Source organism: Musca autumnalis, unplaced genomic scaffold (genome assembly GCF_047663935.1).
Source record: "Musca autumnalis isolate F117 unplaced genomic scaffold, ASM4766393v1 scaffold_2, whole genome shotgun sequence".
Lineage (NCBI taxonomy): Eukaryota > Metazoa > Arthropoda > Insecta > Diptera > Muscidae > Musca > Musca autumnalis.
The window spans coordinates 26,366,375-26,383,731 of NW_027411755.1; the positions used below are offsets into that span (position 1 = coordinate 26,366,375).

Below are 17,357 nucleotides of genomic sequence, written 5' to 3' on the forward strand. Positions count from 1 at the left end.
TGGATTTTTAAAAAAATATTTTTCGAAAAATTGTGGATTTTTAATTTTTTTATCATGGGTTTTTAAAGAAACTTGTTAATAAAAATCAGAAATGCCTAATGACAGAGCATTTCGTTTGAAAAATGAGGTTAAAACCTTGTAAGCCTTAAAAACTACATTTAACAAATTTCACCCTGCATGAACTTAACACCCCAATAACCTAAGTAAGTAGATAAAGATACAGATTATTCTCCCCAACTAACTATTCTAAACAATTTTATTTCATCATGGCAGTATGAGGTGCTGCTAGTAGATATCAAAGTTCAGCTTGCTATTTATTACCTGATGTCTGGCTGCTGGCTACACGTTTGAGGTTTTTCTGTGGAAATTCACATTACCGAGAAATAAAGTGAGACATTAGAGGTTGCCTACAATAAAATCTAGCCACACATGATACCACAAAATGTGGATTTTGTAATTGTGGCTTGGGTGCCTCAACACAAAGGTGAAACTAGTAAAAAAACTTCCTATCTTCCGATGATGGTTAAAGAATCTCACAAGAAACAACAATTATGTGAAAATTAAATCTCAAATGTGCAAAAAAAAAACTCTTTTTCAATTACGGCTAAGATAAGTGGCATGTTGTAATAGATTAAATCTCCATTATAACAACAAATGTTAACACGATTCTCAAGATTCCGAGTTGTCACAGAATTCATGTAACAAAACATTTTTCATAATACAGTCGTACCTCGATTATACGTCATGTTCGGGACCGGAGGCATTACGGATAATCGATTTTCCCGGAATAAACTCTGCAATTTATGTTATATTTGTCAATTGATTTAAATAATTTATTAAAAAAAGAAAACAAATGAAAAATTTAATTCCAGGTTAATATTGTTCATTTGTTCGCGTAATCTCACAGGTCAGGATGGCCGAGCGGTCTAAGGCGCCAGACTCAAGAGCAATCTTGCCATTGGAAAATGGTTGATATGAGTGTTCTGGTCCTCTCTGAGGGCGTGGGTTCAAATCCCACTCCTGACAAACTTTTTTTATAATTTTTTTTTTATAAAAATTAAATTTTTCTATAAAAATTGAATTTTTTTATTAAAATTGATTTTTTTTTATAAAAATTGAATTTCTTTTTATAAAAATTGAATTTTATTATAAAAATTGAATTTTTTTATAAAAATTGATTTTTTTATAAAAATTGAATTTCTTTTTATAAAATTTGAATTTTATTATAAAAATTGAATTTTTTATAAAAATTATTTTTTTTTTTAAATGATTTTGTTTTATAAAAATTGAGTTTTTTACAAATATTTTTTTTTATAAAAATTGAGTTTTTTTATAAAAAATTGACTTTTTTTATAAAAATTGAATTTTTTTATAGAAATTGATTTTTTTTTATAAAAAATTGAATTTTTTTATAAAAATTGAATTTTTTTATAAAAATTGAATTTTTTTATAAAAATTGAATTTTTTTATAAAAATTGATTTTTTGTAGAAAATTGATTTTTTGTAAAAAATTAATTATTTATAAAAATTTAAATTGTTAAAAAAATTATTTTTATAAAAATTTAATTTTTTATAAAAATTGATTTTTTTATAAATTTAAAATTGAATTTTTATTGAAATAGAGATTAGCAATTTTATTATTTATACGAAAATTGTTTTTTATAAAAAATAATATGTTTATATAACAAATTATATTTCGATTGATTTTAAAATTTATGTTTTTTTATAAAAATTGATTTTTTTTATAAAAACTGAATTTTTTATAAGAATTTAATTTTTTATAAAAAATGAATTTTTTACAATCATTTAATTTTTATAAAAATCGATTTCTTGTATAAAAATTGATTATTTATAAAAATTTAAATTGTTAAAAAATATTTTTTATAAAAATTGAATTTTTTATAAAATTGAAATTTTTATTAAAATTGAAATTTTTATAATAATTGAATATATTATAAAAATTTAATTTTTTATAAAAATTTAATTTTTTTTGTAAAAATTGATTTTTTTATAAAAATTGATTTAAAAAAAACGATTTTTTATAATAATTTAAATTGTTAAAAAAATAATTTTTATAAAAATTGAATTTTTTATAAAAATTGTATTTTTTATATAAATTTAATTTTTGATAAAAATTGAATTTTTCATAGAAATAGACATTTTTAATTTTATTATTTATATGAAATTGTTTTTTTATATAAAGAATAATTTGTTTATATAACAAAATATGTATATTTTGATTGATTTTTAATTAAATTTATGTTTTTTTATAAAATTTTGATATTTTCGTAAAGTTGCTTTTTTTTGTAAAAATTTAAATTTTTATTCAAGTTGATTTTTTTATATAAATTAGATTTTTAAAATTGAATTTTTTATAAAAAAATAAATTTTTTATTTTCATAAATATTAAATTCTTAATAAAAATATTTTTAAATGGTTTATTATTTTTAAATTGACAAAATTGATTTTTTTTGTAAAAACGGGACATTTTTATAAAAAACTGACTTTTTTAATAAAAATGAACTTTTTTAAAATTAAAGGTTTATTTAAAAATTATTTTTTTAAAGAAATTATTTTTTTAATTTGAAAAAATTGGGAATTCAAGCAGCTATTTCTATAAAAACATTTTGCTGAATTCATATACTGTATAAATTTAATTTTTTATAAAAATTGGAATTTTTGAAATAAAACTTAATACTCTATAAAAATAAAATTAAAAAAAAATAAAAAAAATTAATGAATTTTGAATTATTTAATAAAACTTAAATAGTTTATAAAATTAGATCATAAAAAATAAATAAAATTTATAATGAATTGTTTAAAAAATGTTTTTCCTTATAAAAATTATTTTTTATAAAAATTGTTTTTTTTTTCAAAAATTTGTTATCTTTCCTGTTTTAAGGAATATTATACTTTTAATAAAAATTATTTTTTATAATGAATTTTTAAAGAAAAATATAATTTTTTAAGATGATTTTTCATAAAAATGTTATTATTTAAGAAAATAATGTTTTCATTTAATAAAATTATGAATAAATATTGAATTTCTTATAACAATAAAATTTTTATAAACATTGATTTTTTAAATTGAGTTTTTGAAATTGAACTGAAATTAAACATCCATTTTTATACATAAATTGTTTTTTTTTTTTTTATAAAAATTTAATTTGCAAATTTTTTTAAAAAAAATATAAAAAATAAATTTTTATAAACAATTCAATTTTTTTTATAAAAAATTCAAATTTCACTACAAATTTTATTTTTTTAACTTTATTTAAAAAAAGGTAGATTTATTTTACTATTAAAAAAAAAATCAGCAAACAGATTTCGTAAAACTTGTTTTTCTGTTTAGAAATTAAATTTTTATAAAAAAAAAAATCATTTTTAAATAAAAAAAATCTTTTTACAGTGTTTTATTTATTTATTTTATTTTTTATTTATTAAAAAATCATTTTATAAAATAATAAATTTTCATAAAAAAGTTTTCATTAAAAACATTCAAGTTGTATACAAAATATTACTTTTATTAAAAAAAGTTATATTGGAAGTAATTTTCCATTTTCAAGAAAAAAATTTAAAAAAAAATTATAAAAAAATCACTTTTTTAAAAAATCAGTTTTCATATTTTTGTAAGAAATAAATTTTTGCAAACAATTCATTATTTTTATAAAAAATTCAAATTTCACTAAAAATTTTATTTTTTTAATTTTATTTTGAAAAAAATTTAGTTTTATTTTACTTTGTATACAAAATATTACTTTTATTAAAAAAGTTAAATTGAAAATAATTTTCCATGTTGTCATTCTCATAAAAAATTCTTTTAACTGAAAAAAATTTCTTAAGTTTAAAAGAAATTTTTATAACAATTCAATAAAAAAAATTAAAATACAGTTTTTATAAAAAAAAATCAAAAATCAATTTTTTAAAAAAATCAGTTTTTATATTTTTTGAAAAAATAAATTGTTACAAAACATTTTTTTATAAAAAATTCAAATTTCACTACAAATTTGATTTTTTTAATTTTATTTTTAACACAATTTAGTTTTATTTTACTTTTCAAAATTTTTTTCAGCAAACATCTTTTGTAAAATTTGTTTTTAGTTTAAAAATTAAATTTTTATAAAAAATAAATTTTCAAATAAACGAATCTTTTTCGATAGAATGTTCATATTTATTAAAAAAATAATTTTATAAAACAATCAATTTTCATAAAAATACCATTTTATACAAAAAAAAATCATTTTTATTAAAAACACTCAAGTTGTATAAAAAATATTATAAATGTAATATTTTGATTTATTATGATTTTTTTAATAAATAAAAAATAAAATAAATAAATAAATAAATAAATAAAACACTGTAAAAAGATTTGTTTATTTTATTTAAAAATGATTTTTTTTATAAAAATTTAATTTTTAAAGAGAAAAACGATTTTTACGAAAACTGTTTTCTGATTAAAAGTTAAACTTAAAATAATATTCCATTTTTAAGAAAACAGAAAACAATTTTCTTCAATTTAAAAGTTAATTTTTATAAAGAATTCAATAAAAATAAAAAATTCATTTTTTTAAAAATACATTTTTTATCAAAAATATTTAATTATTGTAACAAATTATTTTTTATAAATAAATTAAACTTTTATGAAAAATGCAATTAAAAAAAATAATTTAAATAAAAAAATTATATTTCAATTTTGAAAAAAAAATATTATTATAAAAAATCAAATTTATAAAAACAGAAATTTTATATATAAAAAAGTCTATTGATAAAAATGATTTAAAATTCAATATTTATAAAAAACTTCAATATTAAAAAAATCAATTTCAAAAACTCAATTTTTATGAATACGTTCACTTTTATAAACAATTCAAACTGGTATAAAAAAGTTAAAAATTCAATACAAATTACAGGTGTATTGTAAAAAATTTAATTTTTATACGAAATAGTTGTAATAAAAAATCTTCTTTTAGTAAAAATTAATTTTTCTTTAAAATATATTTTTTTGTATAAATTAATTGTTAATAAAAATATATTATTTATTTTTAATAACAATGTTAATATTGTATACAAAAAAGAAAAAACAAAAAATTTTTTGTCAGGAGTGGGATTTGAACCCACGCCCTCAGAGAGGACCAGAACGCTCATTTCAACCATTTTCCAATGGTAAGATTGCTCTTGAGTCTGGCGCCTTAGACCGCTCGGCCATCCTGACTTGTTGTGTCGGACGTGACAAAGTAACGTTTTGTGAACTCACATGATGAGAAATGTAAACAAATTGCACAAAGAGAATTTAGTGAATCGGAGAGTATAACAGAATTTATAACAAGATAAAAATAAACACAACATACGAATGAAATACTCACCACACCTTCAACCATAGATAAAGATGAAATTATAGTTGCCACTAAGAAACAGTGGAAATAGGGTTGTCGATATGCCAAATAATTATGTTGTTATAAACTGGAAATAATTTTTTTGACTACTTCATAGTGAAGTGACTAATACAAACTGAATATTTATTTATTTTATTTATTGATTTATTTATTTATTGAAAGGCTACACAACAAGATAAAAATCTTATAATTACAGGTTTATAAAAGTTATGAAATATTCTTCTTAACAAATAATAAGAACAATAGTATGAATGTAAAAAGCATAAAAACACAAGTTAATTTATATATATAAAACAATATTTTTAGGGAGGTGCAGAATGAAAATGTTTAATTTAATGGATCAGTGTAATGTTTGACAAGTTTTTTCTTAAATGTGAACGCATTGCTGATTGTTTGTAGTTCATTTGGTAGAGCATTCCAAAGACGTATGGTATTAACGAAAAAGTGTAGTTCGGAAACGTGTCTTTGCGGTCTGACGGGAACTAATTGTTTGCCTCTATTAGATGTGTTAAATTTTAATTTATCGTAAAGATATTTAGGTTTCTTTTTCACTATAATTTTGTAGAGAAATATTAAGGATCTGATATTAAGAGTGTCGAAATTATAGCCATAGAGGGATTTTGCATATTGAGACACATGATCAATTCTTTTTAGCCCATATACGTATCGAATTATATTCAGCCTTATTACGGTTGGCGTAGTCGTATCCAAAATTGCAAATTGACGTGTCGTAACGTCTAATTGGTATTATGTATGTCGTACACGACATTTTCGCAACGACTAATTGGTATTATGTATGTCGTATACGAGATATTACAACTCTGTATGCCATTCTATTACAATTTTGCTACCACGGGAGGCGTTTTATTACGAGAAACGCTGTGAAATTAGTCGTTAGAGATTTTGTTGACGACAACAGACAAATTTCTTAAAACGTTAATAAAAAAGAACAAATAAAATGGATTTAAACAAAAGGTATGTATGTGCCTATATAACAAAAAGATTATATATTCATATAAATTTTATAATATTGCACATGTTTTAGAACAAAATTCACCACAAAAAAGCAGTTTGACACAATGGTCCAGATTTTGCAGAACAATCCAAATTTGGCCAGAGGTTACAGCAATGGAATAAAAAAAAATTGCGTGAAAGAAGAGTGGAATAAAATTAGTACAAAACTCAACATTTTAGGACCGCCAGTAGTACGAACAGGTGAGGGTTGGATGAAAGTCTGGGCTGACTACAAATTCAAGTTAAGGAAGAAGTTAGTTCACAATAAGGCGGAATGTCGTGCTACAGGTGGAGGATCCTTCAAGCAGTACATACTAACAGACACGGAAGAAGCAGCATCAAGCTCGTTACAATTGGATACAATTGTAAACGCGGGCAATCAGTCAATTGGAATCCAGCAGCCTTCAACGCTTCGAGAAACAACCACTGAGGAAGAACTGTGTGAAGCATGTATAATCCATGAAGATTTAGAAAACCACGATCCCTGCACAGTTACTCCCCAAAAAGTAAGCAGGTCTCATGCAAAAGAGCCGCAGGTCGTAGTGAATCAGGATCCCCGCACAATAACCCCTGTAAGCATAGGTATCACTCGTGGAAATGAGCAAAAGGTCCAAGTGAACCAGGATCCCTGCACACTAGTCACAAATACCCCTCACAGAAATGGATTTCAGCAACAGCAACTGAGTATCAGTCATGGAAAATATGTTTGATTCTTGTCGCAACTAAATCGTTCGGAGTATATTCATCCTCATCGTCGGATATAAAATAACCCACACTTAACATTTTTATGGTTTATTAATAAATAATTGTTTTTTATTTTAACTGACTCTATTTTTTTTTGTTTTCTTTTTTATAACAGGGTGGCGTGTAATAGTCGAAAATGTTAATAATCTTCAACACCCTGTATTTTTGCAATCTATTACAAAACAGACGTAGTCGAAAATTTTACATAATACCAAAAATTATTGACTACGACAACGCCTACGACTACGTCTACGACACTTGAACGCCTACGACAACGCCAACCGTAATAAGGGTGATTATTGAATGTTATAGTTAATTTACGTCGACAAGATGAATCACAACCTGCAAAAAGTTCGCACCCGTAAATGAGACTTGGAACCAGGAAAGTTTTTTGAGAAATCGTATTTTAAATGGGGTAAAAGAGTGTGTAACCCACAAGAAACGCAATTTAGCATTTGTTTGACCTGCAAATATATTTGCGTGATTTGACCAAGTCAGTGTATTGTTAAAAATAACACCAAGATTTTTTGCGTTTGGGACAATGGTGATCTGTTCATTATTTATGAAAACATCAACATTTCTTACGCGAAAATTGTTGTTTTTATGGATAACTAAAAATTTTGATTTTTGCGGATTCAACAACAATCCATTAGCCGTAGCCCACTTATAGACTCTGTATAGGTCTTCGTTAAATTTAGTAACACAATCATTGATATTATTAACTGGACAACTTATATAAAGTTGGACGTCATCAGTGTACATAATGGCTTTGCTATTGACTAATTGATTTGGAAGATCATTTGCGTACAGCGAAAACAGGAGAGGCCCTAATATTGAGCCTTGAGGAACACCTTTGGGTAACGGCAACGGCTCCGATTTATCATTACCAACGTATACAGATTGCACCCTATTACTCAGATATGACTTAAGTAATCTTATAGCTGTTTGATAAAAATTAAAGAAACATTTGAGCTTCATCAAAGGCCTTGGAATGGTCTAAAAGTACAAGAAAACTGACCATATTATCATCTATCTCGCTTCTGATTTATTCTGTGATTTCAACCAATGCACTAACACAACTATTATCCGCACGAAAGCCCGTTTGTCTATCAGATAAGAGCAAGTTATTGTTGAGGTAATCAAACATTTGCTTGTGTACAATTTTTTCAAATATTTTGACAGGTAGCTAAGAATAGTGATGGGTCGAAATTCAGAATTTGATTTTGGGATGGGTATTACTTTGGCATGTTTCCAAATTGTAGGGAAAATGCTACAACTCAGAATGGAGTTCAAGAGGTGTGTGATATATGGAAGGATGTAATGAAGAATAATCCGCATAAATTTTGGGTCGATCAATACCCACAGCATTGGATTTCACTAAAGTGAAACTATCAAAAACTTTTTGATTATTCACGCATCTAAATTCAAAACCACTATCTGTTATAATGTTTGCTATAGATCCGATACCAGAAAAATATGTGTTAATTCCTGAGGTAGGTATATTGACAAAGGCTTTATTTAGTTCATCAATATCCCCGTAGTAGCTCGAAGTCGGCTTAGATTTCCCCACACCAATGTCGTTACTGACTTTCCACTTGCTTCTCGAGTCTATGACAGCGTTAAATTTTAATGAATAATACTCCAGTTTTGCTGATTTTATAGCACTATTGACTCTTCTCCTTGCAGTACGAAACTCTTCCTGAAGTTCTGGAGTACGAAATCGCTTCCATCGAGAGTATATAAAGTTTCTTTCTTTAATATATCTTTTGATTGTGTGATTAAACCATGTATTAGTATTTGGAACACATTTTTTCTTTTTAATAGGCACCGTTATATATAAATGAAATATTGTCTTGCAAAAAACCGGTTTTTTGGTCAACAGATGTGAGATTGTAGATATGATTCCAATTAACTTCGTTGATCTTATTTTGTATATCAGTAAAGTTAAGGTTTCTGAAATCACGATAAAAAAATATGTTGCACTTCTTTGCCTGTTTCACTATTTTGAACCAAAATGAAAACGAAAGAAAAACAACTAAACTCATGTATGATTTTTAAATTTTGTAGTTGTCAATATTGCCATGAAAAAGTAATGGCCTGTTTCACTATGTCGAAAGAAAATGAACGCGAACGAAAAACAACTAACCTTTACTTTTCGTGTTATTATTTTTGCATCGAAACAACTACAAAATTTGAAAATCATACAAGAGTTTAGTAGTTTTTCTTTCGTTTTCATTTTCGTTCGACATAGTGAAACAGGCCCTAAATTTAGGTGTTTTTTGTTCGCAATCATTTTCTTTCGACATAGTGAAACAGGCCCATAGTTATTTGTTGGTAATAATAGGAAATTTATTTCCTTGCTATGTTTTTTGTTCCCTCTAATACTATGAGGTCATGCCTCCAGTGCTACTACATTGTACGCCGCCGTTCTCCCTTCCCTGGTTTTTCCTGAATTCGTAAAACTTCACAATTAGTAAAGGCCTGGGTACATAAGCTACCTCGCCTGGTTGCCTTGCTTGCTTCTGATAAAATAATAAAAAAGAAAAGTTCGAAATTTGCTCTGCCTTCTTTATTTTTTTATTTTAATTATGTCAGAAATGAAACAGGAAAGCAAGGCAATCAGGCGAGGCAGCTTATGTACCCAGGCCTTAAGTCCCGGTCCACACTAGAGTGATTTCAATGCAATAACTTCATGAAATTAGGCGTTCTTAGATCGAGTTACCCTCTACTGCAATTTCATAAAATTACTTTAGTATGGAACTCGATCTATGAACGCCTAATTTCATCAAATTATTTCATTGAAATCACTCAGTGTGGATGCTTGGTTTACATTTACGAAATCCACTCGATTTCAACTGTCAATTCCTTTGCTTATAGTACGGTTACACTAGAGTTTTTTGCCGGGTTAATCCACTTTGAGAGGATTTATTTGACGTTTGCGCTATGGAATTGACATTTGAAATCCAAACCCACTGGATTAATTAATTAATGTAACCGGGGTATAATACGTCAAATGAAAACTCATTTGACGTTGAAGCGATTTCATGAAATTAGGCGTTCCTAGATCGAGTTTCCCACTACGGCAATTTCATATTACTCTATTATAAAACTCGATCTAGAGACGCATAATTTCATGACATTTTTTCAATGAAATCACTCTAGTGTGGAATTAACAGTTGAAATCGAGTGGATTGCGTAAATGTAAACTTACTACGAGACTAAACACAAAAGCAACAAGTAGGTTTGTTTGTAACACTTTTTTTTTGCCAATTTATACAAAACGCTAAAAATTAATGAAGTGTCAAGATTACTCCACATAATCTAGTTGTGGATATAATTAAATATTTATTCTAATGCAAAACGGAAGAACATCATCCATACAAATGTTCTAAAAAAAACAATTTTAAAAACCATTGAATTCAATTGTTTTTTAAAATTGTTTGGCATATTTTTCAAATAGTGCACACACATACACTGATTGTGTATATTGTTTTGACGTTCTAGGAACACTCGAAAGAAAAAAAATTAAATTGACAGTAAGATTAAGCCAACCTTTCCAATTAAATCATGGCCGTTCTAGACTTTGCACATTTTCTCTGTCTGGTCGTTATTCGTAAACTGCAAGTCAGCCATCAAAAAGGTTTTCTTTTGAAATGTAAATAGAATTCTCATACGAATATTGAAACCACAAGTAAAGTGACACGTCATGTGCACATTTTTTTAACGGGGAATTAATTATAGTTTGAAAATAAAACATTCGTGTTAGGCTAATGTAAATAACACGCTATAGATGGGGTTATTTATGAAAAATATTTTTGAGGGTCTAGCAAAGCAGTGAATTTGGTATTTTTGAAAATCCCTTGTGCGAAAAAGTCCTTTTAAAATCCCCTGTTGTAAAGAAGACTTCTTGATGTTCCCTATGGAGAGAAAACACATTTTAAAATCTTCCATAGACAAAACAAGACCTCTTGGGATCTTCTGACGCCTGAAGAAGACTTCTTTTCAATGAACAGAAGAAGGCATCCACAGTCAGAAGAAGCCCTCTTGAGGCCGGTACAAGACCATCCTCTTTAGACATAAAATTCCTCCATTTCGGAGGGGCCCAGTACACAAAATTTTAATTTTTGTGAGAAAAATATAGAAAAAATGTCTAAAAAAATGACCATGATCGTTATCAAGCCTTGAGCATATCTGGGTTAAAGTCTTTTTATGGACAGGCGTAGATCATGTGACTTGAGGTCATAGTGCCTATTTATCAGCTAAATATACATGTGACATTTTAAGTGATTTTTTAATATAACCACCCATGATATTTGGCTTGTTGTTTGATGAAATTTTTGTCTAGGTGGTGAATCGAGTGGAGGTTAACTGAATATTCGTCTTGGAGAAAAAGGCGATTAATCAACCAATTTTTTACAACCACATAAGAAAAATAAAAGAACAAAAAAAACCAATTTCGAACAAGGTTGCCCTTTTCATCTTTATTCTTTTATTTTTATTATGTCAGAAATGAAGCAGTAAAGCAAGGCCAGTAGGCGAGGCTGCCTATGTGCCAAGGCCTTAAATGTGCGAACAGAATGAAGCCTAAGTTTATGTATGTGAATTTCATTAAAAATTTCATGAAATTAGGTGTTCTTTCCCCACTACAGCAATTTTATGATTTTACTCTACTATGGAGGTCGATCTAGAGACGCATAATTTCATGCATTTTTTTCAATGAAATCACTCTAGTGTGGACCGGGACTTGCTTCCCATAAAAGAATAAAAAACAAAAGGGCAATATAGTTCGAAATTTGCTCGACCTTCTTTATTCTTTTATTTTTGTTATGTCAGAAACGAAGCAGGAGAGCAAGGCCAGCAGGCGAGGCAGCTTATGTACCCAGGCCTTTAGGCTTTTGCATGCAAGCAACAAAGTTAATTGTATTTTAACCTTAAAAGCCTAGGTACATAATCTGCCTCGCCTATTTGCCTTGCTTGCTTCTGATAAAAGAATAAAAATGAAAAGGGCAACCCAGTTCGAAATTTGCTCGGCCTTCTTTATTCTTTTATTTTCGTTATGTCAGAAATGAAGCAAGAAAGCAAGGCAAACAGGCATGGTAGAACAAATACAAGGTAAAGTTAATACTACAACAAATACAACTCGAACAACAACCACAAAGGAATTTGTTTTTGTTTGTAAACCTTAGTGTCAACGTAAATGTAAACAAAACAAGGAAATGTCTATAAATTATTGGAATTTAAAAAACTAATATTTTTTCACATTTGATTGAATATTTTGGAAAACATGAATGAAAACTCGTTAGATTTTCAATTTGAATGTTTCCATATCATTCCACTAAATGCATAATTTCTCGCAGAAAGTAGAATACTTGCAAAAATGTTTCGGGTCGCTGGTAATTCATTGAAAAAAGAGAAGATGTTTCAATCATTTGCTTTTGAAAACAAAAAAGCACATGTTTATTAGGGCTTTATTCTTTTCAAGTTTAACAAAATACCACACATATTAACAAATATTGTACCGCCTCTATAAGCGATGTTTTAGTGTGCGGCATGTCGTTCGGACCTGGAGGAGGTTACATGTCAATGATATGAAGCCGTCTTTATGGGAAATAGTTTTTTTTTTCTGATGAATAAATTTGTTCTTCAAAAATATATATCCCTAATATACATCGAACATAGAAATAAATACATAAAATGTCGAATGGAATTTGACACTAACACTACAACCCAGTTCAGTCAGCTGGGTATTGCTGCTACCTTTTCTTGTTCTACCATGGCAAACAGGCGAGGCAGCCTATTTACCAGGCCTTAAAGGAGTGAGTACATAAGCTGCCTCGCCTGCTTGCCTTGCTTGCTTCTGATAAAAGAATAAAAATGAAAAGGGCAACCCAGTTCGAAATTTGCTCGGCCTTCTTTATTCTTTTATTTTCGTTATGTCAGAAATGAAGCAGGCAAGCAAGGCAAAGCGAGGCTTCGTATGTACCGAGGCATTTACACATTTCTTTTTTGCAATGACGTGGAACTATCGATACAACATTATTAAGCGTGATGTCATTGTATCGGAATAGAGTGTAATTATAATTTGATATTTACCTGTCACTTTTGACACATTTTCTACAATTCGCATTTATTTACATAGAATTAAAATGTACACAAGCTAACAGAACGTTATGCAGAGCGCATAGCACAATAATACAGGTACAACGGCAAAAACAGCTGATACACTAGTTGTCAAAATGCATTTTTAGCTTTGTTCCTTTACTTTTTTTAATATGGTAAAAGTGCTAAAAGAGAAAAGTTTCAAAATTGCTTAAAATTGCTCTCTCATGAACATTTTTACCAGTAAAGTAAAGGAACGGAAAAATGGTAGATCTGGTAGCAATGTCAAAAATAAAAATATAAAAAATCAAACTTCTACTTTTATTTCACAGTTTTTAATTTTGCTTTGTCAGCGTTCGACTTTTACTTCTGTTTTTCGTTCCTTTTTTTCATTGTGAAATAATCGTCAACAAAAGTCGAAAAATCAGTTCTACCATTTTTTACCTGCAGAAATTTGTCTGGTAGCCTGTGGTAGAAGAGAAAGGCATATGTGCTCTCTCTCCACTCTCACTCTCTTAAAAATTGCTTCCAGTTTTGCCACTTTTCGGGGTTAAGGAACGCTTTGCAGGTTAAAAATGGTAACAAATGGGAAAAATAGTAACCTCAGGTAAGTAAAGGAACACAGCTAGAAATTATAAAAGCAATTTACAGTAATGCGTTAAACTCCGTACACATTTTTGCCGGGTTAACCTTCTTTGTGAGTATTTGTTTGACATAAAGCCAATGGAATTGACATTTGAAACCCAATGGGTTGTTTAAATCCGATTATATATAAAAGTACTATTATTTTACCAGGTTAACCTTCTGTATGAGGATTAATATGACGTTTGCGCTATGGAATTGACATTTGAAACGCAGTGGGTTTATTAAATCTGGTTAAATACAATCGGGGTATTAGATTATTTTTTATGATAAAACATGACATTAGTGCCGGTCCACACTAATGTCAGTTCTCTTAAGGGGTCTGTAGATAGCAACAAACAAATGATGCAAAATTTTACTAATATTAGCTTCGTTCCATTGTTTTTAATTAAAACTCACAAAAAACTGACTCACAATTTATGTCAAATGAATTGGTGATAGACCAGTTATCATAACAATAAGCACTAGTGTAAATACCGTTTGTACTTATACGCATTTAATAAACCCACTGGTTCAATTCCATAGCGTAAACGTCAAATAAATCCTCATAAAGAAGGTTAACTCGTCAAAAAGCTCTAAGGCCTTGTTTAAATTATAGCCTTTTGCAGGATTAACCTTCTTAATTAGGATTTACTTGACGTATACGTAAAGGAATTGACATTTGAAACCCAGTGGGTTTGTTAAATCCGCTTATATATAAACGTACTATGTATAATGCAAACGCCGTTTTAGTTAAACCTAATTTACACTGACATATAGTCAAAGGAATTGACAACTTAAATGATGTAAATCCTGTTTGATGTAAATCCGCGACATTAATCCTCTGTAAACTAGTGTTTTTGCAGAATTTTTCTTCGGCTTTGCAGCTATCAGAACATTCCACTACAAATGTGACAAATGTGTGTTTGTTTTCGTTTTGGTGGGAAATAATAATAAATGAGGGATTATTCTACGAAACAATCAAAGTTCAAGTATTTACCTTGCAGATGTATGGAATAAATAAAATAAGTTTTTTTTTGTAGAATGTTAATTCAAAATTACTTTATCTGTAATTATTTTACTCTTTTTGTTTTTTTTTCAACAAACAGCTGTTTTATGTGTATATTTTTCACGTTATTTTCTTTTCACTTTTCATTCACTTAAATTACAATTCGCCACTTTTATGTTAATTGTCCATTACAATAGCATTAAATTGAGGACGCGTCGTAGAATAAAAAAAAAGGAATTTTTCACGTTCTTTTTTAAAATAATTGAAACAGTTTTTATGTTTTTCACAACTAGAATTTATTCACAACTAAACGAATCATACCAATTCCTCAACTTAACTTTACACGTTTAGCATAAGCACTGAATACTATTTTTAAGAACGACAATTAAAGTGGATACGCAAAAAGTATCTGCAAAAGAAATGCAAAAAAATCAAAACACGCTCATGAAGAGAAATGTTTTTATTGCTCTTTGATTTTTCTATTGAGAGGATGTAAATGCGTTGCAATGAATGGGGAAAATGCTTTTTTCCCCATATACTGTGGGGAATATTTTTGCAAATGTAGGGATGCCAAATGGATATTCTTAATAGAATTTATTCAATGAATACTACACTGAACATCTTTTTTTAAACTTATTGTACACTCCTTTTAGACTATACCATAGACTAATGAAGACATAGACGTCGGATCACTCAATTTTTCCGCGGTCAAGTCACTCAAACCCGAAAACTCAAAAAAGTTCGAAGACGATTTTTGGGGAAAATTGCAATATTTTCTTGGATATCATTGTGCAACATTTTTCAGGTGAAAGTACAGACCCAAACGACAAGAAAACCTAGTTAGGTTTTGTTGTGTCAGATCCAGCTGGGATTTTATGGCCCCATCTAAACATGGTTAAATATTGAGTTTTTAGGCGTGTGCGTTCAAAAATACAAAACACGCAGAGTTATAGGTTTCGACCTTATGGGTACTTTACACGATATGTTTTTTACATATGGGTTGTCAATTTTTAAATACAAAATGTATATGCAAAGTGACAACCCATATGTAAAAAACATATCGTGTAAAGTACCCATTAAAGAAATTCGGGGCTATTACTACGTTTACATTTACGAAATCCACTCGATTTCAACTGTCAATTCCATTGCTCAAATGTCAAATGAAATCCAATGGATTTCAGATAAGTTTTCGTTTGACGTATACGCAAAGGAATTGACAGTTGAAATCGAGTGGATTTCGTAAATGTAAACAATGCGAAATGAAATCAATGCGAATCTTCTTCTGACCTCTGAAGCAAATTTGTAGATAAGGACAAGAATAAAATATTTGGAGAAATAATGAACTCGAAAAACTACATTTATTGCCTCAAATTTCACAATATATGCAAAAATTACACAATTTTTATACATTTCGCACCGTATCTCCAAAACCGTTAACTTTTTCTGAATATTTTCTTTTGGAAAAATATTCCCCGGAATGTAATACACAACTCTTCAGAACATGTCATTGTTGTAAAATGCCTCTATGCCGTTGTTTTCAGTACATTTTCAACGACGATTTAATAAAAATGTCAATAAAGTAGTGAAATCCGAAATGCGAGAATAAACTGTTGGTGTGAACTGTGTTTGAAATACGTGTTGTAAAAGACATGATGCAAAATACCGCCGAAACAACACAAAGTAAGCATTTTAGAGTTTCAGAATGTTCTAAAGAATTGTAGAGAACTTTATTTGGAAGATTTTTGCAAAAGGTTACTTGGTTCAACTCCCAATAGTTTAGCCGATACTGACCAGAATTTTAGCAATTATGTAAAATGTTCTATATTTTATAGATTTTGATGCCCTAGATGGAGTTTTTCTTATGTTTTTTTAAAGATAAGTTCTACTAGCAAGACAGCAAGGCCAAATTCCTATTCGTTTCTGAGATAAAGGCCTGATAAATGCAAAAAAGTGCAGATTTAGCCCGGTTTAGATGAGGCCATAAAATCCGAACTGGATCTGACAGTACAAAACCCTACTAGGGTTTTTGTAGTCTAAATATGTACTTTCAGAAAATACATACTAGAAGTTGTTTGCATTTTCAGTGTTGCATAGTGTATTTTTATCTGAGGATATACCTAGTTCCCATCAAAAAGTATCCCCATGTAGTCTTTTGTCAAGTTGTATCTTTTGTTAAGTTGTATTTTTTTGGAATTTGATATTGAGTTTCTTATTTACCACACTCAATTCGAACATAGTCGGTGAGAGAGATCCGACGTCTATGTCTTTATTATGCTTGGTTTACATTTACGAAATGCACTCGATTTCGACTGTCGAATCCATAGGTTAAACGTCAAATGAAATTCAATGGATTTCAGATGAGATTTCATTTGACGTTTGAGCTATGGAATTGACAGTTGAAATCGAGTGGATTTCGTAAATGTAAACTTAGCATTAGTCTATGACTATATTTCTTATACGGCGTTTGCATTATAGGC

The 17,357-nt window shown here is 28.3% G+C and overlaps 2 protein-coding genes and 2 non-coding genes across 4 annotated transcripts in view; 2 read left to right on the forward strand and 2 right to left on the reverse strand.

The window, feature by feature from the left end:
- The window catches only part of LOC141393814 (alpha-tocopherol transfer protein-like), a 63,756-nt gene extending 48,457 nt beyond the window's left edge, over positions 1-15,299 (reverse strand). The window contains exon 1 of the mRNA XM_073967321.1: positions 14,872-15,299. The gene's annotated coding sequence lies outside the window, so the exon portion shown is untranslated. The remainder of the gene's footprint in view (positions 1-14,871) is intronic.
- TRNAL-CAA (transfer RNA leucine (anticodon CAA)) lies at positions 908-1,026 on the forward strand. The gene is made up of 2 exons: positions 908-945; positions 982-1,026. It is a non-coding gene; the product is annotated as a tRNA-Leu (tRNA).
- TRNAL-CAA (transfer RNA leucine (anticodon CAA)) lies at positions 5,094-5,212 on the reverse strand. The gene is made up of 2 exons: positions 5,175-5,212; positions 5,094-5,138 (listed from the first exon to the last, which is right to left on the reverse strand). It is a non-coding gene; the product is annotated as a tRNA-Leu (tRNA).
- LOC141392187 (uncharacterized) lies at positions 6,255-7,117 on the forward strand. Its single transcript, XM_073965142.1, has 2 exons — positions 6,255-6,368; positions 6,439-7,117. The coding sequence occupies exons 1-2, from the start codon at positions 6,352-6,354 to the stop codon at positions 7,115-7,117; spliced, it is 696 nt and encodes a 231-aa protein (XP_073821243.1). The 5' UTR covers positions 6,255-6,351.
- Positions 15,300-17,357: the final 2,058 nt, after the last annotated feature.